This window comes from Tachypleus tridentatus, chromosome 8, assembly GCF_004210375.1.
Source record: "Tachypleus tridentatus isolate NWPU-2018 chromosome 8, ASM421037v1, whole genome shotgun sequence".
NCBI lineage: Eukaryota > Metazoa > Arthropoda > Merostomata > Xiphosura > Limulidae > Tachypleus > Tachypleus tridentatus.
In genome coordinates this window covers 47,784,377-47,811,627 of record NC_134832.1, presented here as the reverse complement: position 1 = coordinate 47,811,627, position 27,251 = coordinate 47,784,377, and the positions used below count along the sequence as shown (strand labels likewise).

At 32.8% G+C, this 27,251-nt stretch overlaps 1 protein-coding gene across 14 annotated transcripts in view; it reads left to right on the top strand.

The window, feature by feature from the left end:
* LOC143222344 (uncharacterized) overlaps window positions 1-26,068 on the top strand; it is a 48,065-nt gene extending 21,997 nt beyond the window's left edge. For 3 of the 14 annotated variants that reach the window (XM_076448763.1, XM_076448762.1, XM_076448764.1), the window contains exons 7-14: window positions 944-1,027; window positions 1,326-1,450; window positions 6,239-6,299; window positions 10,656-10,731; window positions 17,748-19,059; window positions 21,300-21,445; window positions 24,120-24,200; window positions 25,865-26,068. In XM_076448763.1, the coding sequence (XP_076304878.1) occupies window positions 944-1,027; window positions 1,326-1,450; window positions 6,239-6,299; window positions 10,656-10,731; window positions 17,748-19,059; window positions 21,300-21,445; window positions 24,120-24,200; window positions 25,865-25,986 (2,007 nt within the window). In that variant the 3' untranslated portion in view covers window positions 25,987-26,068. Of the gene's footprint in view, window positions 1-943; window positions 1,028-1,325; window positions 1,451-6,238; window positions 6,300-10,655; window positions 10,732-17,747; window positions 19,060-21,299; window positions 24,078-24,119; window positions 24,201-25,864 lie in introns of those variants that run through there. The other 11 variants (XR_013012185.1, XR_013012186.1, XM_076448769.1 and 8 more) reach the window with 11 other exon arrangements.
* The last annotated feature ends 1,183 nt before the right edge of the window (window positions 26,069-27,251 follow it).

The following is a 27,251-nucleotide window of genomic DNA, read 5'->3' as shown; positions in this document are numbered from 1 at the left end:
TAAATGAACTGTGATGTTATAAAATTCACCGTAGATCATCATTCAGGGTCAGGTTGATCAAGCGTAATATTTGATGAATTCTTTAATGGAGATCTGGGTTGTCTTTTTATTTTATTCCATCACCAATACGTTGGAAATCAGTCTCATTATGTGACTGTATCAGATCCACTAATATAAATTTATACATCACAGGGTTAAAGGTTCACATTTCATACTTGTTGGCCCGGCATAGCCAGGCGGTTAAGGCACTCGACTCGTAATCCGAGGGTCACGGGTTCGAATCCCTGTAACACCACACATGCTTGCTCTTTCAACTGTGGAGGTGTTATTATGTTACAATAAGTCCCACTATTCATTGGTAAAAGAGTAGCCCAAGAGTTGGTGGTGGGTGGTGATGACTAGCTGCCTTTCCTCTAGTCTTACACTGCTAAATTAGGGACAGCTAGTGCAGATAGCCCTCGAGTAGCTTTGTGCAAAATTCAAAACAACCCAAACCATTCTTGGTATATAAGATGACCTCTAGTTTTGAGGGATTATATGCTAGCATATGGGGTATGTATTTATATGATATGTCAGGAAAGTAAATGGATATCAATGCATCTGATTGGCTGCTGGAACACCTGCAGAATTTATTTTCCATATCTGATGCAAAGTATGTCTAGAAAAAGGATAAAAATTGTTTTTTATTAAATTTGTTTAAAAAAAAAGGTCTCACAGGACGTAGAACTTTGAAAAAACTTAGAAATAGAACCAAATTATTAGCCTTTAAGAAAGAACATTTCACAGAACATCATATTATGTGTGCTGTGCTGGATAAGAGTTTTGACTTTTTTGTAATTTAATGGAACAAACTAATTCAGTGAAAGCAGTGATAATTTGGTATATAGTTTTTGTTGTGTTAGAATTTGTATACAGTTACAATTTTTTCTTCTCTCAATTGTAGCATCATTTTGTTCAAGAGAAAGTATATGTTGGATTAGAGCATGCTTCACTTTCTACTATACGAGAAAAGATTCTAGGGCCGGAAGTAAGCATATCATGTTATTTATTTCTGGTATAATAATAACAAAGTTTTTTGTGTTATTTTACTGAACGTAAAATAATAATAAAATTTAATTTCTCATAATACGATGTTTTTGATAGATGAGACAAAACTTTATTGGGTATCACTTTTGTATTTTTACCTTTCTGACAGTATTTCCATTTGTTTTGAATTGCCTTTGGTTTAAGATTGCCCGAAAAGTTGGTTATTTGACGATTTATAAAATGTTTTGTTTGTGCTGTGCTTCTAGGTACAATGCACTGATGATTTTGTTTTTATTTAGGGATCCTACCTTCAACACATCAGAACTGAGACGGGTGCTAGTGTTACTTTAAGGGGCAAGGGTTCAGGATTCATGGAACCTACATCTGGCAGAGAAGCCTTTGAACCTCTTCACATTCATATCACGTGAGAAAGGATATTTCTGTAACTGATCTGATATTAACATATTCTACTTGTAATGTTTATTTTTAACTACAAGCTTATGATGCACTATTTAACATCTTGAACTGAAGTTTAAAGTCACTACTCATAATTTTCATTATCACATTGTTGGGCTACACATGTTAACAAACAGCAGTATACTTTAGGTATTTGTATTAGATGGAGGATTTTGTCAGCTGGGCTTACCTCAGCTCTTCACAGATATGTTTCACAATAAATTGCTTTCCTGACGTTTTGGATCGTGGTGGAAACTTTTGTCTGTCGTTGAGAGAAGGGAGTTACATGTCTTGCCATCCACAGATTTTGGTTCATTTTGTCTCAGCTTAACATTAGGTGGATTGTTTTTTTTTGTTTTTTTTCATAAATCTTTTCATTTGGCATCTGTGTTGCCTGTAATGGGGGGGGGCTCCTTATATTTCTATCCTTTTATTTCTTGCCATGTTTTCCAGCCTTTTGTCTTCCTCTATTGGCTCTTTAGCAATAATTGTTTACAACAAACCTCATTTCCTAAGTGTTCTTCCCTCCTTACCTCCATGTTGGAGTGATTGCCATCTTCAGCTCTTTCTCTGCACATGTGGTTTCTTTGTTTTTGGTATTTTGTAGGGTGGAACACTGTCTTGTACCAAGCTCCTTTACCATCTGCTTCTATATTGAACTTACAGCCAGCCTGTTTCTTCTGCTACTCTCTTCTGGGGGACATTACTCCTTTGACTTTACCATTGTGTGATTTCTCTTTTTGGGTTGCTCATTTGTATCTTTCTGAGCTATTGTGCCTTTTATTCATGTTTCACATCTGCCACCACCCCATCATGTACCTGTTTTATCTGTAAGGGCTTTTCCATTAGTTATGTGTTCTTGATGCTTATTGGAGATCTGTAATGAAATCTGTCTTACCACAATCACTTTTTTGGTTCATTTGTGTTTCACTGTGTTGTTGTTTATCCCACACTGGTGGGCTGCTTCTGTTGGAATAAGGATGCCCAAGATGGATGTTTAGTGTTATATTTATGTTTGTATGTTCATTCCTTGTGACACTATCTTAGGTTTGTTCACCATGAGATCGAGTACTAGTTTCACACCTCACCCTTCAACCTTGATTTAGATCTGTCAATCTTTTATAGAATGGTCTGTTTTACCTGACTACAGCACGATGGGATATTGTATGTACACCACAGTTTTGTTGTCTGGCTTCTATTAGCTCATTCACTACTGCAGTTGTTGCAATATCTTCTTACACATGCAATTGGGGTAGTTGGATTTTTTACTTGGAGAAGCTTCACACAGTATATTCTTGTCTTCCGGGGACATCTTTTTCAATACCCAACTGTCAGGCTCATTTGTCATCTCTTCAACTGTTTTTAATGGAGCTTTCAGTAATCCATGCCATTACTGTCCACTATCGTACTTCTGGTGAGGTTATGCCATGTTAGGGGATGTAGCTTTTATCAAAGTACTTATTCCTTTGGGTTTGGTCCATATGCAATCTCTTCAATGGATGCTGTATGATCCATGATGTATTTGTAGGGTTCTTTGAATTCCCCATGTAACTTGCTTTCTTCTGTCTTCTAAGATATGTGTTGGTGGTTAAATAAAGCATCTACATTATGAAAACCACTTCATCCCCTCTTGTCCAGATTTATTTTTCTACTTTGATGCTTCCTTTCCAGGGTTAGGGGGCATTCGTTAATTGGCATGAGTCATCAGGACATATATTCCTTGGGACTCAGCACATGAAACAAAACAAAAACTCGACATACTAAGAAACCGAATAAACACGGCCATAAAACTATACTCACTAGATAAAATTAATGACGAATTAGACAAAATAAAACAATACTTCATCTACATCAATAAGTTTCCTCCACAAACTGTAGAAAACATTACACACACACACACACCTAGACAAAAAGCAAAATCAACTAACAATGGTAAATATATCCCACAATTTAAAAAAATCATGAAACCATATATGGCTGCATACCATATATTCCTGACATCAGCAGAAAAGTAACTAACATTTGGCAAAACTTGTAACAAAATATGACATTCCAGTTAATACCAAATGTATTCAAAATCAGGCACAAAACTAAGGTCTATACTATGTAAAACTACACTGACAAACACCACACCAACATTATTTATAAAATACAATGTGATAACTGCCACAACTTCTATATTGGAGAAACAAGTAGAAAAATGGAAACCAGATTCAAAGAACACAAAAAGTCACCACATGTTTTCGAACACTGCAAATCAAACACAACATAACCATAGAAAACATCCAAATACTAAATAAAGAAACAAACATAAATGAACGCAAAATTAAAGTAGCCTTACGTATACAACAATTCAAGCCCAAAATAAACCAACACAAAGTAACACCTTTATACCTATATTAATAAATATAATGGAACATGTAAGCACGCCCCCTACGTTCCTACACTCAATTACACAACCTCCTTCAAACATGTGGTCAGCTACCTGTCAGCAATCCTTTCTTTCTTTGTGAACCTTATGACGACCGAAGAAGGTCGAAACGTGTTTGCTCCTATATTAGTGCTTTCTCTATCCATACCAGCCACTTTTAAATATATAAGTGGTACACATTCGATTGGTTTTACCATTTGACATCTTGTTACTTCCTAAAGTCCAATGTGCTTTGGCTCATTTTATTCCTCTTGTCAGGATTTGATTAACCATGATCCATTCAGACACATATATGATAGTGGATTATATCACTCATCAGAGGGACAGTTCTAGTTCCTTTTGTGGTTGACCCTGGGTCTCTTTTCTTGGGGACCTTTACACTTGACTTAAGTCTCCTTGTGTGATACTTTTCGGGTGATTACACTTTGTTCTTTCTTGCTACTCCATGTCAGGTCTTTTTGATTGCCCCTTTCTTGCTAGTACAGACCTGGTTTTCTCAGCAGCTTGTTCTGGATCAAATTTCTCTATCCTCTTTCCCACTTCTCCACATGGATGCCAGTTCCCTGTGGCTTGGTTGAATGGTCAGTAACATCCCCCAGCTACCCTGCAACTTGGGGCATATTCTTTTTTCTCTCACTCACATTACTCGTGTCAAATGGATTGGGATTCTGATATGCTTCATATCCATATCCAACCATTGTTCTCTTCGTTTTTGGTTATGCTCCTCCCATTTTCTGCTCAGGTTTGGAAAATTTCTTTCACTCTGGGTGTATGGTATACCCACATTCTCGAACATGGGATCCTCTACTGCAAGGATCTCCACTTTTTTGGATGCTCATTGAATGCTTTCAAAAAATGCTTTTTTCTTTCAGAAACTACATTTCTGATCATTATTGGATTCTAACTGTATCTGTGAAGGGAGATGAGTTTATATATCCTAAACTGAAACTGCATTTCTGATCATTATTGGATTCTAGCTGTATCTGTGAGGGAGATGAGTTTATATATCCTAAACTGAAACTGCATTTCTGATCATTATTGGATTCTAGCTGTATCTGTGAGGGGAGATGAGTTTATATATCCTAAACTGAAACTGCATTTCTGATCATTATTGGATTCTAGCTGTATCTGTGAGGGGAGATGAGTTTATATATCCTAAACTGAAACTGCATTTCTGATCATTATTGGATTCTAGCTGTATCTGTGAGGGAGATGAGTTTATATATCCTAAACTGAAACTGCATTTCTGATCATTATTGGATTCTAGCTGTATCTGTGAGGGAGATGAGTTTATATATCCTAAACTGAAACTGCATTTCTGATCATTATTGGATTCTAGCTGTATCTGTGAGGGGAGATGAGTTTATATATCCTAAACTGAAACTGCATTTCTGATCATTATTGGATTCTAGCTGTATCTGTGAGGGGAGATGAGTTTATATATCCTAAACTGAAACTGCATTTCTGATCATTATTGGATTCTAGCTGTATCTGTGAGGGGAGATGAGTTTATATATCCTAAACTGAAACTGCATTTCTGATTCACACTTCCAGTGCTTCTGTTTCTGCCAAACTCAAGAGTGATTGTTCATTAGAGGTAGGTACAACTGTCAGGAAGGTGTGTTGAATTCACGTTAGTGGAGAGCTGTTGTGTGATGATTTACAGGCAAGATGCAGTTAAATCACATTGATCATGGGGGTATGTGGGAATTCAAGGCTTTGTGGCAAGTGGAAACATTTTTGCACATAGAGGGCAGTATGAAATGATAATAGCTATATCTGTGAGAGATAGTAAGTAATCATTGAACGTGAATTTTCAGTTTGGGAAAATTATAACATTTAATTAAAGTTTTTGCGAGTGTGTTATAAATGAAAGATTCATTGCTAGGATGTTTGTGGTTTTAATCATTTCTCAACATTATTTGTGGTATTTGTAAAAATACTTTTGACATAATTTTTCATAGTAAATATTTATTTTACAGTTCTGTTTAACCAGTAAACAGAAATTCAATTTAGTGAGTCATTATTTGAGGGAGATTACTTTTGAAGTGTGGTTAAGATTTAGAAAGCAAGGCTACTTACTGATAATCATAAAAAGTTTCTATTTTCCAATGCTGTATGATAGTACTGTTATATACCTATTTTTTACCATAGTTACACATTTTTATTCCTTATTTTTGTCCAGTAATATTTAATAACAGGCATGTATTTTTTAGTTTTTACCTTTGTTGGAAATGATGTCCATTGTATATTTGTTTACCTGAATGGTTTTCATTTTGTATTTTTTGTCATCAGTAATGAGAGACATTTGTTTATTTTTTGCAGTCATCCAAAGCCTGAAGGTCTACAAGCAGCCAAAGCATTAGCCTTAAATTTAGTGCAAACGGTAGGTGGACTTACCACAGATGTTTTATAGCAAAGTGAGAAATTTAATACCATTGTGTTAATTTTATGATGCTCACCGGAAAAATTTTTGATAAAATTTGTTTTTTTTTTATTTCATTGCAAAAAATGCTCATATGATACTTGTGTAAGTATCATATTTTTGTATTTGATATTTGCATGAATTTGCAACTTTAAATATTTCAAAATATTTCATTCTAATATTTTTTCAAGAAACAAAAATGCTTATTTTTGTCATTTGTTTGAAATACTAAATCGTATGTCTTTTGCATTGTTTGAATACTTTATGTAAAGTTTTCTTTTATGGAATTGTATGTAAATTTTATCTTTTCTTTTTTTTGTTAAACGTTATGTTTGGTTTCACTGCGTTCCTAATCACTGGTGTGTAATTACATGTATTTTGAAAAGTCCAAAATTATAAGCAGAATAACTTAAAATTCTTAATAAGAATAATTTCATTTAGTTACGTAACATGCTTTATATTAATTTATTTTAAACATTTGTTTCTGGTGATACTGTTTGCTCATTCAGGCAGTTACTTTGGCTGATTAGGCCTAGTGTTTGAACATGGCCTTGTTAGAGAAACAAAACTTTGGTTCTGACGAGTGTAAGGTGACTTAAAGTGACCTTGACTCATCTTGTTCAGTGACAAACTTTCCTGTCATCCTAAATATTTGTTTGAAATGAAATATAGAATGATAAATCAAAGTTTAAAGAATTAGGACCAATGGTGGCAGAAGTTATTCACAAACAGTTTGTTGTCACAATAACCTTTTGTCACTTTCTTTTGATCTCTTGATGAATCTTGTCTGAATTGGGAACCACGTTAGTTTATACAGTTAGAAATAATAGACAAAAAAGCTTTTAACAAATTCTTAGGTCACCAATTTTTGACATCTCAGAGCTAAGGTTTAGATATTTACGTTACCCTATGACAAACTGAAGTTGATGTTTGACTATAACTGATAGCAGTACATTTTAATTGAACTTATAGGGTCAAGTTAATAGTATTTGTCCTAAACTGTTTGAATATTTCTTTGAGAATTGTACATACTTTGTATTATATTTAGATAACATTCACAAACATAATTTTTGTTTGGAACATTTTTTATGTAATAAAATTCAACACTGAAAGTTTATACACATGTCAAAAAAATAATTTTAGTTTTTTTCTATAATTTGGTTTAGTGATGAAGTTTTCTCTATAAACAGGATGCATATACTCAACTGTGACAGATTTAATTTGGATAAAACAGCTAAAAATCATATACTCAACTGTGACTTGGATAAAACAGCTAAAAATCATATACTCAACTGTGACTTGGATAAAACAGCTAAAGATTATATACTCAACTGTGACTTGGATAAAACAGCTAAAGATCATATACTCAACTGAGACTTGGATAAAACAGCTAAAGATCATATACTCAACTGAGACTTGGATAAAACAGCTAAAAATCATATACTCAACTGTGACTTGGATAAAACAGCTAAAGATTACATACTCAACTGTGACTTGGATAAAACAGCTAAAGATTATATACTCAACTGTGACTTGGATAAAACAGCTAAAGATCATATACTCAACTGTGACTTGAATAAAACAGCTAAAAATCATATACTCAACTGTGACTTGGATAAAACAGCTAAAATCATATACTCAACTGTGACTTGGATAAAACAGCTAAATATTATGCTGTTTATTCTAATACAAAATGTTTTTTTAAAATCCTGTACGCTGGTCTTTAATTTGGTTCAGGGATTGGCTTTGTGGTTGGTAGTGAAGTTGTAGAACAGTATTGTTTAGTTGTCGATATGTTCTGTCGTTGACAAGGTTGGGCTGATGCACCATCTTTTGTGTTGTAGTTTTCTCGATTGTTTTGGTTTTTTTGCCGTGTACAGTCATCTTCTCCTGTGTGGTGTCTCAAACCAGAACAGTGTAACAGTACACAATAGATTATCAACCAAAGCAACACCATATTGAATCAAAAGAAGATAACTAACACCTCAGAAAACTAGAACAACCCGATCTTGCCATCAACAGATCAGATCGACAACTAAACACTAAACTACAAGTTCTAAACAAAGACCTCAACTTTGCTATCAGCCATAAGAGAGTTCCCTACCTAGAATCAAAGGCCAGCCTAGAAGGTTTATCCAGAAGACTAAAAGGCTTTTTATGCCTTATATAACAACCAGAAGAAATTCAAAACTCTGACCACCAGACTTTTATGATAGGTAACAACAACAAAAGGTGGTTCTTCTGATGTACACAAAAACTGTACCTCAAACAACATCTTAATGTAGTTAATCAGACCCAAATGCTGACGACCAGTTTCACAAGTAAGGAAATAAAATGTGTCAATGATCATAAAAGGAACCAACATTAAAATTCTGTGAGTTAACAAAGACATCATTAATGTAATCATGAACGTCACCAAAACGAACAACATTCCTTTCAGTCAGTAAGCAGTTCAAACTGATCTCAAATAACCCAACAAATGCACATGAAGAAAGATAATCAGATTACTGAACAGCTCTGTGTTTATCGAAGAAAAACTGACTTATGCACACCACAACGTTATTGCATTCCCAAACCACACAAAGAAAACTGCCTCACACAACCTATACTATCCACTTGTGACTCATTTAACTATTATCTTGGTAAATACAAAGCCTGGGCCCTCACACCTTGTATAATTACTGCAGGTTCCTTTTTCTAAAGATATCTTTAATTTCAGAAACAAATTAAACCAAGTAAACCTCAAACCTTAATGGCCAGCTTAGACATTGTGTCTCTTTTCACAGAAGTTCCCGTCAAAGAAGCCTATAATGTTACACTTGATCTCTGTAATAATAACACCAATCAATTAATTCGTATCCCCAATACACTTTTCATTTACCTTTTAGAATTCACCATAACAACAACCAAAACATTCTTCAAATAGGTTGGTTTTAGGATGGACAATTCTGGTTCATGTGTACATGACAAATATTTATGATCCAGTTTCTACATCCTCTTGAGTTTCACCCATGAATCACAACAAAATTATTAATATACTAAAAAAAACCTTGTACACACAGCTTCAAGACTTTGTTCACAGATGAAGAAATCAATACTTTGAAGCATTCAAACCAACAAATTTTCTCTAACCACTTTACCACACAATCACTAGAACAAAAACCTCAAAACTTAACTCCAAAACTGACACTAATTCACCAGACAGTAACACAAAATTAAACTGCATTTTACTATTTATCACTGACATCAGTTCAAAAAGAAATCAACACTTGGAGAACACTTTCCATCAAACAAAAAGAAATCAACACTTGGAGAACACTTTCCATCAAACATAAAATAAATCAACACTTCGAGAACACTTTTCATCAAACATAAAATAAATCAACACTTGGAGAACACTTTCCATCAAACATAAAATAAATCAACACTTGGAGAACACTTTCCATCAAACATAACATTTCTGTTAACGTCAAATTTGCCCCAGAACTCAGTAATAAAATGTAATCATTAAATAGAAAGAATCACACACTTCCAACATCACTTATAAAGTAACATCCAATAATGAAACTCTGTAGAATGGACAACAACTGCCTGTTGTGGAGACACAAGTGTAGAGGACGGCGTTTCAAAATGTCGTCCTTGTGTCTCCACAACAGGCACTTGTCGTCCATTCTACAAAGTTTCATCATGAACACTCTTCCAAAACAATCTGCCAAAGAACATCTAATAACTTCATAGAATTGTACATCTGGGAAATAGGTAGAAAAGTTGAAACAATACTCAGTGGACATAATAAATAAAAAAGACCTCCGATGTTTACCATCATTGCAACTAAAATAAAATAATCTATTTTAATTGCTGAAAATATCCCCTCTCTGAATCAACACCCTAGAGTATCAAGGGACCAGTATTACAATGTGAACAAATATCCAATCATGTGACCTCCATGTATCTCTGTAAATTTCTTGTACTCAAGGATAACAAATTCTCGTTGAAATGCTAGTTTTTTTTTGGTACCCAGTTAAGCTGTCTTACGACTTTTACTGTATATTATACTGAAAGTAAATTATAAAGATTTTTTTCCCGTGAGATATACTTTTCACTTGAGTAAAGAAACATTAAACAAGAAATTAATATATCAGTAATGCATGTCTTCCTTCAGTTGGTAAAGAAAACCACGATTTATTGCACGGTTTGTGGCCAGTATCCCATAGGGCTAAATTTTTTCAGCAGTTTTTGTGAACATGGTTGTGTATAATATGATTATTTATTACCATTACTTAAAAATGTTTCTCATACAGTTATAAACTTCTGTAGGTACATTCTGAATTGAGTCAATGGACATCACACACTGCTGTACCTGTAAGGCCAGTGATCAGCTATACAACACCTGGTAAGTTAAGACTATTGTGGTGTGATTAAACCATTTCATTTAAATATAACGTAACTGTTATTCACTTTAAAGTGACGTGATCAGCTATACAACACCTGGTAAGTTAAGACAATTGTGGTGTGATTAAACCGTTTCATTTAAATATAACGTAACTGTTATTCACTTTAAAGTGACGTGATCAGCTATACAACACCTGGTAAGTTAAGACTATTGTGGTTTGATTAAAACGTTTCATTTAAATATAACGTAACTGTTATTCACTTTAAAGTGACGTGATCAGCTATACAACACCTGGTAAGTTAAGACAATTGTGGTTTGATTAAAACGTTTCATTTAAATATAACGTAACTGTTATTCACTTTAAAGTGACGTGATCAGCTATACAACACCTGGTAAGTTAAGACAATTGTGGTTTGATTAAAACGTTTCATTTAAATATAACGTAACCGTTATTCACTTTAAAGTGACGTGATTAGCTACGTTCGTTTTTACCCGTAATGTGCCATTTTCTTTCTAGGAACATAGAGGTTCTTCTTAGGTGACCTTAAACTTGTTTTAAATAACAAGTGTATTATTAACATTGTATCAGCTTACGTGTGAATACGTAGATATGTTATTCGGTCACGGGTAAGATACAAGTGGTAGAGAGATTTATCGAGTTTCATGTAATTAAGATTTTTCAGCAAGATTTGGATAGACAGAAAAAGAAAAAAAATTATTTCTTGCTAAAGATTGAGCTAATTTTCCTGCTGGATATTAGATTTGGAAGGAACAGTTCAACAAAACTTTGTGTAGAAACTGTAGAAGTAGGTACGTGTTTTTCTGTTACATCATAACCTCTTTTTGGTCTTCCTTCAGTATTCTCTTCATTTAATGTATTCAGAATATATGATGTGTGTGTTGAAATCTGTGTGCTAGAAACCGTCTAAGCATACAATGTACAGAGTCAAACAAATGAACATATTTTGTCTTGGTGTATCTTTATTAGTGTGTAACTTTAGTTGTTCTTTTTGGAAGCACAGTTAATTCATTTACCATAAATGTCTGACCACTTAATATGTCACTAAAACTATTTTTAAATATTTTGATGTATGTCACACACTTTATGTTTAGGAAAACACGATATTATGTTATATATATAGGTTTATGCCTAATAACAAACAAACACAAAGTTAGTGAAAAAATAAACCTTTTTTGTGAAATAATTCTGTTTTGATAAGTAATAGAATTTTGTTACCGATTATACTATGTAACACAGATTTTGTTTGTGGATAGTATGTGTTATTTCTTAATTACTTATGTTGTAAAACTGCAGAAAATGGTCATTATTCCCTTCAAACTTTATTTTTGTGACCTGGATAATGAAATTTAGAAATTAACCTATTTTCTATGTAAAAATGGGCAAATTTGTACATTTTAATTTATATAAGGTCTGAATAAAACAACATATGAATCAAACTTTACATGTATTTATACTAAAGGTATACAAACATGTTTAGAAGTGAGTAGTTTTTCGAGATTTGTGACTGTAATGTAAATCACTTTCACGTATCAGCTCCCAAATATAGTCTCTCATGTTTTCGTTATATGCTCCTTGGTCACAAAAGCAAAGTTTAAAGAGAAAAACAGGTCTTTTCCGTTTACTTTAGGCATAAACAATTGGGAAATAACACTTTCTGTCCAGGAACAAGAAAAAGTAAACATTGTGTTACATAGTGTCATAGTAAACATTGTGTTACATAGTGTTATGTGACACTAGCTGTGTACGTAGGACAAAAATAATACAGATAAATCACCATGTAACCAAGAGGTTTGGTACATATAGTTATTTTACTTTCCACAGAATGTGTTGTCAGGGCTATGACTTGTTAGTTAGCAACACCTCTTATTTCTTATTGAAGAGGCTATGCTAAAAATTGGTATTTGTTTTTAAAATAAATCCCTGGTAATAATTTATTTATTAAAGCACCAGACTGATGAATGATTTTGAAAATTTTTCTGAGAGGTTTGATTTGTATGTGCATTATGAATCATGGACTTGAGATGAATGTTTGTGTTATTCAGTAACAGTTAAAACAATGTATTAACATAACTTCTTAAACCTGAATTTAACACCCCTTTGGTAATGTCATTGTCGGTGTCAGAAAATGCATGTTACTGTATCAAAACAAACATCCTATTTATGTTAACAGAAACAAGAACACCAACCTAGAGTTAGCCAAACACGTTATAAAAAATTTTTCGTTCAGTAGTTTTTCTCATTTTTTATATGTTTAAGAGATAATAAAGTACAGTCACATTCATGAGGTTTTAATATGTCATAAAACACAATATTACATTGTATAGGTTTATGATTAATAACAAACAAGTACAAAGTTAGTGAAAAAATAAACCTTTGTTTCTAAAATATTTCTGGCTTGAGAAGTAATAGAATTTTGTTACCGATTGTGTGACACTAGCTACATACGTGGGACCAAAGTAGTGTAGATAAATCACAAAGCAAATAGCAGAAACTTGTACATGTAGTCATCGGGCACAGGTGTGAATTTAAGAACTATATGAATATTAAGCACTTTTTGTTAATGATGTGTGGAAATTGATGTCAGAAGTAAAGCTGATAAAGAGATAGAAAAATCCTGCTAGATTGAAACTTTAAATACTGTTAATTAAATCTTTTGGAATAAATCTTGGTCCTGGTTTCAGCTGTTTCTGTTCATGTAATACAAGTTCTTGGCATTTATTCCTGACTTTTGTATATTACTTTGTTAGCACTTGAGCTGCTTTGTCTTGACAATTTTTCTATTTTTAAAACAATAACACCTCTGACTTCTTTTCACCCAGCGTTCTATTTTTTGGTAGCATTGCACTAGAAATGAGAAACACTTGTGTAATGACACCACTGGAAACACATAACCTCGCTCTTTGTCTTACACGTTCATTACTAGTTTGCTCCAGAAAAAAGAAAGCTTCACCTTTCAAAAGGTCACATGGTACTGTATTGTTTTCCTGAACCTACATGTTTTCTGAACATCACGAATAGCAATTATAATAACCTTAGGTTGTTTGTAGATATAAGTTAACATCAGAAATAAGAGAAAAAACAAAAAACGATAGATCAGTGAATTATTTAAGAAGAGTGATATTGAACTTTCTTAATATGGTCTTGGTCTTAAGAACCAACCTTTCAATAGTTTTCCCAACTATTAAGTTGATCAGTACACATTACTTGTTCACACACGCACATAATAGAAGATTTTTTTAAACTTTCTCCATGCTATTATTGAATGTAAAAGAAAAATGTAATTAAATCAGTCGATGTTCTAATAAAATTATTATTTACAAATACATTATATTTAATCTAATTTGGATTTGTCAGTGTTTCAACTAAGCTAATATAACAGGAAGGAAAAGTGAATGTTTGTACTTAAGGCTACGAAACTATAGAATTCACAAGTTGATGGTTGCCTTTATACCTTCAGTATTGCGAGTTGCATGCCTTAACACGCTTGGCCATGCTGGGCCTTTAAAAATCTGGATTTTAGCATCATAAACCTTCCGATTTACTGCTGAACCATTAAGAGGCTAATTTCACGTGTAAAAATCTCAAAATATTTATCAGACTTTTTTTTTTTTTTAAAGAAAAATTGTTCTGCAATAAGTTGTTGTTGTCATTGTAACTTTGTATTGGTTTGGTCGAATTTACCAACCTTGTAACCCCCGTAAAAGATAAGGAAATATAAATTATGCTTTCTCAATTTGAGTGTGATATCTAAATTATTACATGAAACCACAAATGTTTAATTTAATTAACATGAACCTTATAACACCATAATTCTGTATTAATAACACTATGTAACACAATGTTTACTACTACTTATTCCTGGACAGAAAGTGTTATTTCCCAATTACTTATGTCTAAAGTAAATGGAAAAGACCTATTTTTCTTTTCAAACTTTGCTTTTTATGACCTGGGAGTGTATAACAAAAACATAATGGGAGATTATATTTGTGGACTGATATGTAAAAGTGATTTACATTACAGTCTCAAAAATCTCAAAACTACTCACTTCTAAACATTTTTGAAAAACTTTAGTACAAATCCATGTAAATCTTGATTCATATGTTGTTTTATTCAGACCTTATATAAATGAAAATGTACAAATTTGTCCATAATAATCATAAACCTATACAATGTAATATTGTGTTTTATGACATATTATAACCTCATGAATGTGACTGTACTTTATTATCTCTTAAACACATAAAAAATGAGAAAAACTACTGAACGAAATTTTTTTATAACTTGTTTGGCTAACTCTAAGTTGGTGTTCTTGTTTCTGTTAACATAAATAGCATGTTTGTTTTGATACAGTAACATGCATTTTCTGACACCGACAATGACATTACCAAAGGGGTGTTAAATTCAAGTTTAAGAAGTTATGTTAATACATTGTTTTAACTGTTACTGAATAACACAAACATTCATCTCAAGTCCATGATTCATAATGCACATACAAATCAAACCTCTCAGAAAAATTTTCAAAATCATTCATCAGTCTGGTGCTTTAATAAATAAATTATTACCAGGGATTTATTTTAAAAATTAACACCAATTTTTAGCATAGCCTCTTCAATAAGAAATAACAGGTGTTGCTAACTAACAAGTCATAGCCCTGACAACACATTCTGTGGAAAGTAAAATAACTATATGTACCAAACCTCTTGGTTACATGGTGATTTATCTGTATTATTTTTGTCCTACGTACACAGCTAGTGTCACATCACACTATGTAACACAATGTTTACTTTTCTTGTTCCTGGACAAAAGTGTTATTTCCCAATTGTTTATGCCTAAAGTAAACGGAAAAGACCTGTTTTTCTCTTTAAACTTTGCTTTTGTGACCAAGGAGCATATAACGAAAACATGATGGGAGACTGTATTTGGGGGCTGATACGTGAAAGTGATTTACACTACAGTCGCAAATCTCGAAAAACTACTTACTTCTAAACATTTTCATTCATTTTTCATCAACTTTAGTATAAATACATGTAAATCTTGATTCATATGTTGTTTTATTCAGACCTTATGTGAATGAAAATGTGCAAATTTGTCCATTTTTACAGAGAAAATACCTTGATTTCTAAATTTCATTATCCAGGTCACAAAAGCAAAGTTTGAAGGGAACAATGGCCATTTTCTGTACTTTTACAGCATAAGCAATTAATAAATAACACATACTATCCAGGAACAAAATGTGTTACATAATGTTTTTTTTTTTTATCAACCTATCAGTTGTGTCTGACTAACAGTACAGATGTTACAATGATGAAGCACATATACATTCATGTTTCCATATAAAACTGGCTTCTGGAAAGTGAGTTGTCTCTACTGTATTTTAGTGGACTAGTATTTTGTAAAAGTTGCAAAAGACAGTCACATTTCAATTATTTGTAAATAGTAATAATGTATATACATATGTATTATAAGTGGTTAAATGTAGTTTTCATAAAACATGGAACAGGACATGATGTACAACAAACATCTCTTGTACTTACAAAATTATCTTCATTTACTGTTTGCCATACGTTGCTAAGCCTTATCAAAGTTTACACGTGGAAGATATGAAAAAAAGTTTTTTTTAGGTTTTGTATATACATTTGAAATAATCAAAAATCACAAAAAAATATTTCAGTGCCATAGAATTACACTATATTTTACCAAGATTCATATCTAAACCATATTTGGGTGTAAAAAAAATATGGAATTTTGAATTCAATAATTTCTGACTTTACTGCTTGGAATCTTGCACAAAAAGGATGAGTTTGTTGTGCAAATACTTTGCAGAGGCTGAGAAAACCACTAGGGGGACATTCTGAGCTTTTGATTGGTTATACACACGTCATTAGGTGAATTAGATGTAATATGCATGTATCTTCAAAAAATGAAAGAGGCCATCTAACTTGTCAATATTGTTAAATTGGATGTGTAATTTGTAAGAAGTTAGACTTTGTATGTGGACATTACAAACATCTAATTTGACCCAATGGTGCATTAATAAATCACGTGAAACACAAAAATCAGTATTTAGGTGCGTTCTTTCAATATTTACTTTTAAATTATGCAGTTAACTTACGTATAATACTAAAGTCTCAATTATAATTGCCAGTTTGAGATCAAACTTACTGACATACATTTATAAAACAGCAGTTCAATAAATTTTTGAATGTCGGTCAACAAACATGATGACATAGCCTTTGACCCTGACCCTTGTGGTAGGGTTAACAACTTAAAAAATAAGAACATATTTTTTAAAAATTGTTATTTTTAGCTCATTTAAAAATATTTCTCTCTGAGAAATACACAGTTTAGGTTGAAGCTTATTACTCTGCAGTCATTAATAAGGAAATCTTTGGTATTTGGATACAAACGTGTGTTTCTTCACACGTGTAAACCGAGGTACCTCAGTGGTACTTTGAAAATCAAGGGCCAGTTGTAAATATAAGCAGACATAAAATTGATTTCATGCTTTGGTTCAACGCAGAAGAGATTTTAATGATAAATATCTTTGAATATCCTCGTCAAAGATGCATTTTTTAATAAATTCCAGCAAAGGACAGTAGGAACAGGTAAATTAAAGAATAATTTTGTGTGAAATAGTTAATTTATTACTCTTTCTGAACATTTGTATTAGTGCTCTGAACATTTGTAATTTTAGTAGATAAAACTTGTTTTTCAGGTGATGAATATTACTTTATGTTCATATAAAAGATAGTAGGGGGTGTCTTACTATGTAACAAATGTCAGTAATAACAAAAAAGTACATTTTGCAAGAAGTATTATTTAATTAAATATTAGGCTATATTTGCTCCAAATTGAGTTTTTTTTTTTTTAATAATCAAAATATTTGGCTAAAATGCCATAACATTGGAAATATTGTTTTGAGATGATATTTGGGTCTTTTTTTGTAATGTAGATTTAGTTAATTCTAGCAGTTTTATATTTTTTTTTGTTTTAGAAATGTCATCACAGTCATCAGGTGTGTACTTATCTTCTTCTAACTCTGTGGTTCCGCTGATTGCCCAAGCAGCATCTACCAATAATATTGCAGATGGTTTCCCAGCATATGGTGCATTTTCACAAGTTGTCACCCATCCGTGGAGCGGAGAGTCTATGGTGACGTACGTGACAAATGGCTCTTCCAGTTTTCCAACACAAGTGATAACAGGTGGAGTTGGCAGCATCATACCGTCGACCCAGAATACCTTGGCTCCTAGTGGTTCTGCGACAACAAGACTGGTGCAAGATTCCGCTGTACTTCTTCCTCCAACTAGCATCATGACTCCCTCAGAAGTCCCAGAGCTCTGTATGACTGTTCCTTCGTCTATCACTGTGACCATGGGATCGCTCGCCCCTTCCTCGATTGAAGGAATCGTTTCTTCTGTTGTTAACCCTGTTTCTGTTACAAGCTTGGGATCTATTCTTACAACTCCACTGTACAGACCTATAACAATGACAGTGCCTTTTGTATCTGTACCTCCTCCATTGATTTCAGAGCCGTATCCCTTAGTTCCTCAGTCGTCAATATCAGGAAGCGTTACTGCCATACCTCACCCTCCGATATCTGGAACATTTACCGTACCACATTCGTCCGTGTCCGAGACGTTAGCCCACATGGCTGTTCTTCCTGTACCCCCTCCGTCGTTACCTAGATCAATTGCTCCTTTGTTATCTGATGCAACTGCACATATTCCCCCACCCTCAATTTCAGGGACAATGGTTTCTGTCCCTCCTCCATCAATATCAGTTGCCCCTGTTCCGCCACCACCTATATCGAACAACATTGTTCCTTCAACATTATCAGGAACAGTTTCTCAGATTAACTATTCATCTGGAACGGTTTTCCCAGTAATTCCACATACTGTACCGGGTACAGGGAGCCTATTGACATCCTCTTCTCCCTCGGGAACTGCTGGCTTTAGTAACTCAGCATCTGTAGCTGGTTCTGTGAACTCCATGCCCCAGATGTCGATTCCTACTGCATACAGTTCAGCAGTAATGAGACAGATGTCAGCTGGACCTTTAGACACCTTTTCCCACCCTCCAGTTAGTTCTGTTACTTTGATGTCACCCACTTGTCCTCCCCCACCTACTAGGACTTCTTTCCAAAGTGAAATAGATCAAGCAAGACTGTCATTGTACAAGGAATCTGGGAGAAGCATATACCCACCTATTAGCAGACCTCGAAAACATCAGAAACGGAGATTCACAGAAGCGCCTATTCAAACAACCGTACCTGAAGATTCACCTGCTAGCTCTATGTCTTTGAGGTAAGCCTATTTTGTTTATGTGTCTTACAAAAGTATTAAAACATTACGAATCAGATAATAAAAGGTTTTACTGTTTAATAAGACCCCATAGTTTTTTTGTTAAATTACGGATGATCACGTCAAAGTGAGGAACTTTGTTTCAGCAGTATCTACGTTATTTTCAGGTCTAAGTATTTTTTTGTGTGTGGCTTCAGTAAATTTTAAGATATTATTTTATTGGTAAAGATAACACATCTTAAAAATTAATATAAATAATTTTTTTATATGTAAATAATGATTAGTCAGTATTATGTTCTTCAACCCTGAATTGTTTTGTCTATCATTCAAGCTGTTTCATGTTGGTTCTTTACTAGTGAAACAGTTGCATATTAAGTTATTTATATAACAAATGTTTCCAGCAATATAAGTATCATTTTTCATTGAGCAGTCTAAACTATATTCACAAAACTTGAAAGTAGGAGTTTAGTTTTTATATTTTGGTACTAAATACAACTTAGTCAAATTGTAAGTTAAATTAGCTTGGGGTTTTTTATGTTATTTACAATTTATATTCACACATTTGTTCTTAAATATCTAAGCCAAAAAAAAATGTATTTTTCCCATTTTGTTTTTCCTGAAATTTAAAGACCTGGTTTTGGAAATCTGACTTGTGTAGTTTTGTTTTGTTTTTTAAGAGCTTAGGATTCATTATTTAACCCCTAAAGGTTTGAATTAATGCTAAATATAATCTACAAGTTAAAGTTTCCTTGTGGTGATTAGGCTTTATAACCACTCTTGGACGAATATCTTGAAAGATACATTTTAGTAATTCTGTTTCCAACATCTGATTACCTTTGAAAACAGAATGTTCAAATTGAAAATTCACTGGTAAAGTTGTGTTAAAGTTGTCTTCAGAGGCTGAGTATATTTAAATGATTTTAGAACCTTACAATGTCATTACTCTATAGCCTAATTTGTGTAACATTTAGTTGTGCTGTCTCGTGCATCTTGACAGCAACCTTGCATTGCAAAAATCCCTCACAAAATATATTCATATCTAACATTGATTATTCTCTTCCTATCACAGTCAAATCTTAAAATTTTCAAAGCTGCAAATGCTCACACAGATTATGTGATTTTTGCAAATATCTTGCAAAAGCTACCTAATCTGTGAACATTTCTTCTGAAGTTTCAAACTATTTCATCAATGGTAGTTTTTGTTTTTTTAATCTTTTGCAATGAGCTAAAATAATCCATAGAGAAGGTGCTTTCAGTTGAAGCACCTGGGACCAATTGACTTAAAGTTTAAACCAAAATGGCCAACTTTTTTGTCTGGTGTTGTAAAAATTAAGGTTGTATCGTTGTTTTGTTTGATCTGTACATTGAATTGTAGACTAAGATTAATTATTTAATTAACTTTACCAAATGTTAGAAGTTTTGGGAGTCATTTAGTATAACACCCTGAAAGATACTTAATAACATTATAATTAACAATGGTTTGTCGACAAAACCGTACTTTTTTGTAATCATTCACATCTTATACAAAAAGTTACAAACGAATCACCATGCTTGATTGCCCTTACAAATGCTTTTCAGATACTTGGAAAACTGTTTGTGTCGTGTCCATCTTTTAATGGTCACCGAGGGCTTGCCTGCTGCTGTTGTCATATTTGAAATAACTTTATGTGAATTGACAGATGTTTGCTTAATGATTAGCATAATAAAAACTTTTCAGTTTGGTGGTAACAACTGAGATTAATAAGTTAGAAATTTTGGATCGCGACTTTAACGTTGATTTTGTTTGGTATAGAAGTGAAACTGTAATTGCAACCCTATTAAATGTCAGCTACCTGCGCTTCGAGGAGGTTTTTCTTTCGATTTTTTTAACATTTGTATTTAGTTAGGCGAGTTAGATGTTGAATAATAAATACTTTTGGAAGTTTTTATGTAGAAATGATAGCTTAGTTATGTATAGTGCTACATTGGTGAATTTGGTTAGAGAAACAGGCATTTTCTTTGGGGGGGTAGGGGGGGTGAGACTTTGTGGCAAAGAATTGTTCTGAAAGTTTGGAAATTTTATACACATATACTTCCATCTAAGTGAGAGAAAAGTCATTCTCACAAATCGTAGAACTGCTCTTTCCGTAGATGAACAGTTTCACTGAGGCATATTTATTTCATACATGACAGAAAATTATCACATTTAAAAACAAATTACTCTTAACCTTTTGTTTTTGTTTGTTTGTGACTAACGTCTCCAGATTACAGGAGTTTGTTCCCTCAACTCAGAAAAACGAAACTGTTTCAACACAAGAAGGTGTTCAAGAAAAAGATCGAGAACTGATGCCTCCGCCGCCTCCGATACCCGGGAAAAAAGGTTGTCCAGGTGAAGCATTTCACTTCCAATGTAAATATTAAACATTGATTTATATGTTCTAAACTAAGATAATCTACACAATACGTCTGTGATGAATTGAGGCGTGTTTATTGCAGATTAGAATTATCCAATTCTGTTTGGGTTCTTTCAACTTCTTTCATTTGTCCATAGCATGTTAAAAACTGTTCACCTGTGGTTGATCTAAGAATACCTTTTCCAGAAGAATATTTGTAGAATCCTGTGATAGAAGTTAAAGCTTTGCTGATATCTATTTTTTTGTGTCTTTATAATTTCTTTTCCAAGTATTGGAACTGAATAAAGGAAAACAAAAGTGAATTAATACTTGATTAACTTTATTGTAAGTTATTGAAAAATTTTTAGCTGTGCTCTTTGAAAATATATCATGGATTTTTTTCACTGGTTAATCTTTTGTAAGCTGTTCTATTTCTTTTGTAAAATAGGTCTTTATGTTGTTGTACAACTTTGTGTTATATTGTGTGTAAAATAGCCACATTTTTATGTTTTACAGTTTTGTGTTTGTGGAAAGTAGCTATACTTTTATGTTTTACTACTTTTTTGCATGAGAATATAATATTTTCATGTAGTCTTTGTGGTGTTTTAGATCAAGGTTTTCCAAACTGGGGAACTTGCCTCCACTCCAGGGTACTACAGGATTGTTTTGGGGGATGGGTGGAATGTAGCAAATAAATAGTTACTGCTGAGGTACTATCTAAAGAAGGGGTGTGGACCTTGAGAGATGGAAGTTCTTGGGGTGGGGGGTTCCTTGTGCTGAGAAAGTTTGAAAATCCCTGGTATGGGTTAATTTATTGTATCATTAACCAGAGTAATCACTGCCCAAGGTTTTGAAAACACTTAAGGAAAAATGAGGAATACATACAAACCTTCTTTATTGAAATGTTTTTTTATTTTCAAAATAAAATTTTTCAAACTTTATAGTAGTGAGACATACAATGACCAAATTTTCAGCATGTTCTCTTGTTGATTAGTTTTCGAGTGAAAATATTTATTGCTTTTATAGCTGAAAGAAATACCATAGTTTGGAAAATTAGAGTGTTAAATTATTTGCCAAATGCTTGTTAATATTAACAATTACATGTACCAATAGCTAATTTAATAATAAATCTAATATATTTATTTCCAGGTTTTTAAAGTTGTGTTACTAGATCAAATTTCATGTAATCATTTTACATAAAGTACAGTGATTTGCACTTGGTTTGTTTGATTAACATTGCTTATATCTTACTGTTTTTATTTATTTTAGATACAAAAAATTTCAACAAGGTTATTTATAGTTTTTATTATGACTTTCTAGTATTTTCATTTTATCCACAAAATCTTTCATTAACACGGTTTATAATATTTATCATTCCTTTTATTTGTATTCACAAAATACTTCAAAAAGGACACCTGTAATTTATCCATTAAATATTTTAAAGGACAATTTCTTTGATATTTCAATAATTGATGTGGTGTTCTATTTTTTTTAATATATTAGCTTGTTTATAAAAAAAAAAAATTAAAACTGACAAAATTTGTGTTCCTTCACTTGCATAAAGGATTAAAAAGTTGAATTATGATTAATTTACTGGTGAGATACTAAATAAATAACGATATTTTGTGAGGAAAAATACTTGTTCATGTGGAAATTTGATTGAAGGCTGTGATGTTTTGGAAGAGAAGTAACTTGTAATTCTGTAAAAGTTTTGTTACATGTGATTAGGTTACAGTGAGTATCTCATTCTACACAGTTTGACAAAAATGAAGAAAAACTTTTAAAAGTAAATCTGTTAAATAACTTACACTCTTCAATGTAACTTCCCATGACAATGTGTTTACATATGTAAAAAATGTTTAGTGACTTGTACTCTTCGATGTAACTTCCCATGACAATGTTTACATATGTAAAAACTGTTTAGTGACTTGCACTCTTCGATGTAACTTCCCATGACAATGTTTACATATGTAAAAACTGTTTAGTGACTTGTACTCTTTGATGTAACTTCCCATGACAATGAGTTTACATATGTAAAAACTGTTTAGTGACTTGTACTCTTCGATGTAATTTCTCATGACAATGTGTTTACATATGTAAAATAAGCTTTTTAGTAACTTTTCTCGTTAAGTACTTGTGACATTCTATTTTTACGTGTTTAAACCTATTTGTTTTGTAACTTATACTGTTAAATGTAAGTTCCAATGACATTGTCTTTACGTATGTAAAGGGAAAAGATTTTTCTTATATATGTATTTTGTGAGTTTTTTTTTATCTTACTTAGTTTACAACCAAGTAATATATACTTGACATGTGGTCCAGTTTATTAAATGCTTTGATGGACGTTAAATAAGTAAATGGACATCTGAAAATTAATAGAGATCTTTTGTCCAGAAGACTTGATTTCCTTTAGAGATTTAAATTTGAAGCTTATATTGAACATTTTTTGTTTAATATCTTAATTAACATGATTTGCCTTCTGGTCTCTTTTTTTCTTTTTCTTTTCTTTCATGTTCATCTGGACTTTGGTGGTTCCTCTTTACAACTTGTCTCCATCTACTGCTGCTGTTTATATCTTGTACCATTAACATTGTTTTCCTTCCCCTGAATACGCTGTGCGTACCTTGGTGGACGCTCCAAACTAAAACGGTATGATTTTTATTTACACTGCTATATTTTACCACTTATCAGTAGAGGACAAAACTCGTCCAAGAGGAGGACTTGAAGAACCAGAAAAGAAACGTTTGAAGGGTGCTCTGAAAGGTATTGCTGGTAAGTCCCTTAGTGTATTGGATTTTAGAAACAAAACAAATTAAGATGTAGCTGTAATTTAATAATGAGAAATGAACTTATCTCATGCAAGGTTTCATTTTTCATAAACTGATCTGTTCCAATTTTTTGACATTTAACTGTATGAAGTAATCTGTAATGTAGAGAATTTTGTTTTTTATGGGGAGTGTTACAAAAATTCTTTCAAAACACCAAATTATTTTCATTTCACACAAAAGCCACATTTCTTATAAGGTAAACTTTCAAAGTAAAAGTGATAGTTGTGATGTTAGGACTAAACACCTTGTATAGTTTTTCACTAAAGTCACTTGATGCTTGTTTATTTATTATTAATTTAGAATAAAATCAAAGAACCTTTCTTATAATAATAGGCTGTGAGAATGAATTTTCATTGTCTTGTGTGACGGCATTATTAACAGTGACAGTAGACTAGTAATATGTTTATGAACAAGTAATGTACATGTAATGTAAACTATATGATGAGTTACATTGTTTTTTAAAAGTAGAAAACATTTTGTTACCCTTTATGTTTTTGTTTGATTACATTTAACTAGAATTGAGATGAATGAAACTTTGTTATTATAATGTTTTTCTTTTAGTTTGGACAGGAAATCTTATACCTAGTACCTCTGAGTGATACTAGTTGAGTACAGCATGTGATGGGGTTGTTTGTTTATGTGACAGTGAACATTTGTGTGTGTATGTGAAGATGTCACTTCAAATGGCAGTGAACATGTATATATTAGTGTCACTGTGTGACAGTGAGCATGTGTGTGTGTGTGAAAATGTCACTGAGTGGCAGTAAACATACATATTTTAGTGTCAGTTTATGTTGCAGTAAACACGTTTGTGAAAGTATCAGTTTATGTTGCAGTGAACACATTTTTTAAGGTGTCAGTTTACGTTGCAGTAAACACGTTTGTGAAAGTATCAGTTTATGCTACAGTGAACACATTTGTGAAAGTGTCAGTTTATGTTGCAGTAAACATGTATGTGAAAGTGTCAATTTATGTTGCAGTGAACACATTTGTGAAAGTGTCAGTTTATGTTGCAGTAAACACATGTTTGTGAAAGTGTCAGTTTCTGCCACAGTAAACATGTATGTGAAAGTGTCAGTTTATGTTGGAGTGAATAGATGTTTGTGAAAGTATCAGTTTATGTTGCAGTGAACACAGTTGTGAAGGTGTCAGTTTATGTTGCAGTAAACACGTTTGTGAAAGTATCAGTTTATGTTGCAGTGAACACATTTGTGAAAGTGTCAGTTTATGTTGCAGTAAACACATTTGTGAAAGTGTCAGTTTATGTTGGAGTGAACAGATGTTTGTGAAAGTGTCAGTTTATGTTGCAGTGAACACATTTGTGAAAGTGTCAGTTTCTCCCACAGTGAACATGTTTGTGAATGTATCCCTTCAAGTGACAGCAGACGTGTTAAGATGTTACTTCATATGAAACGGTGTGTCCTCGTCACGGAGTTGTAGCGTTTGGTTCAACTTGAAACCAACGTTTATACCTTCTGAATGTGTGATTACTTCCTGTTGTACTTTTTAGGTAGAATTATGTAGGTTACTTGTACACAATTGATTGTATATTTTTTACTGTTTTGAATGATAAATCGTGGTTTTGCTGTGTAAATCATGTTTTTTTAGCAGTTTATGGATCTGATGAATCAGATGAAGACAGCAGTCCTGCTGGTAGTCCTACTAACTGGCCACCTTCCCCAGAAAGTGGTTCCACAAGATCGAAAGGAAAAGTCTTGTGTAAAAGATAAAATGTTAGTACGTGTGTGATTATTTTTTTGTTGTTATTGAAATAGTGGCATTGTAAATAGCCATTAAAAATTGTTTTGCTTATTTTTGTATGTATGGTTGGAATATTTTAAAAGCTATGCTTGAACATTCATTTAACTTTCTTGGATTGAAATGATGTTGGGAATGGTTCTGAAATTCATTGAGAAGTACATTCACTGATATGAAGTACATATTGGATGATCAAAATGTAATGAATCTTCTGTTAAGAACATTAATGCTCGGCATATTATTTGTTACCTGTATACCGACAACAGTAATTACAATTACGTTTGTTACCAAGCTGTATGAGGCGTCAAAGTTTTCAGTTGATCGTTCACTTTGGTTATACATTTTGTTACCTCGTAGACCTTGTTTCAGTGTTACTGTTGATTTTCGTGGAAGACTGAGTTTCCTGATGACGCAAATCTGATGCAGTGGGTCAAACCAACTTCACTTGATGTAAAAAATGGTTAGTATGTTCCTCACTTGGTTTTCATGCACGTCAAAGTTTTCAGTTGATATCATGGATGGTTCAGTTTGTTTTAAGCAAAGACCGCATTAAATAAAAGCTGTTGATACCGTACTGATGGTTAGTCTGGGATTACACTGATGCAGGTTGTCGGTGTTTTTTTTTTTCAGTTTCAATTAGTTAAGTGTTTCTATACTTTTCATCAGATTTTAAGAAAACAGTAATAAAAATAAGTAAACATAAACCTTTGGGATTGGTTCAGTTATTTAGAAAGTTCTGATAAAGATATCGATTCATAATCCAATTAAAAACAAACTCCATTGGTAGCTGTATGAGTCTTAAACTGCTAGAAGGCTAATATTTAACAAACTGGCAATTTCTTGTAAGTTAATGAAATCTTAACAGTTTTCCTTCCTAGAGTTTCTTCCTGTATGTAGTGGGTATTAAGACATTTTTAGAAATGTCAGACTTATAAGTATCTGTAGTCAATATTTACTAGTTGATACCGTGGACAGGCTAGTTTATTTTCTGTAGACCACGTACGATAAATTATTTCAGTTGATATCGTGGATGGTTGGTTTGTTACTGTAGACCACGTCAAAGTTTTCAGTTGATATCGGATGGTTAGTTTGTTACACTGTAGAGCACGTCAAAGTTTTCAGGTGATTCCGTGGATGGCTAGTTTGTTACACTGTAGACCACGTCAAAGTTTTCAGTTGATATCATGCGGATGGTTAGTTTGTTACACTGTAGACCTTGTCAGTGTTTTCTGTTGAT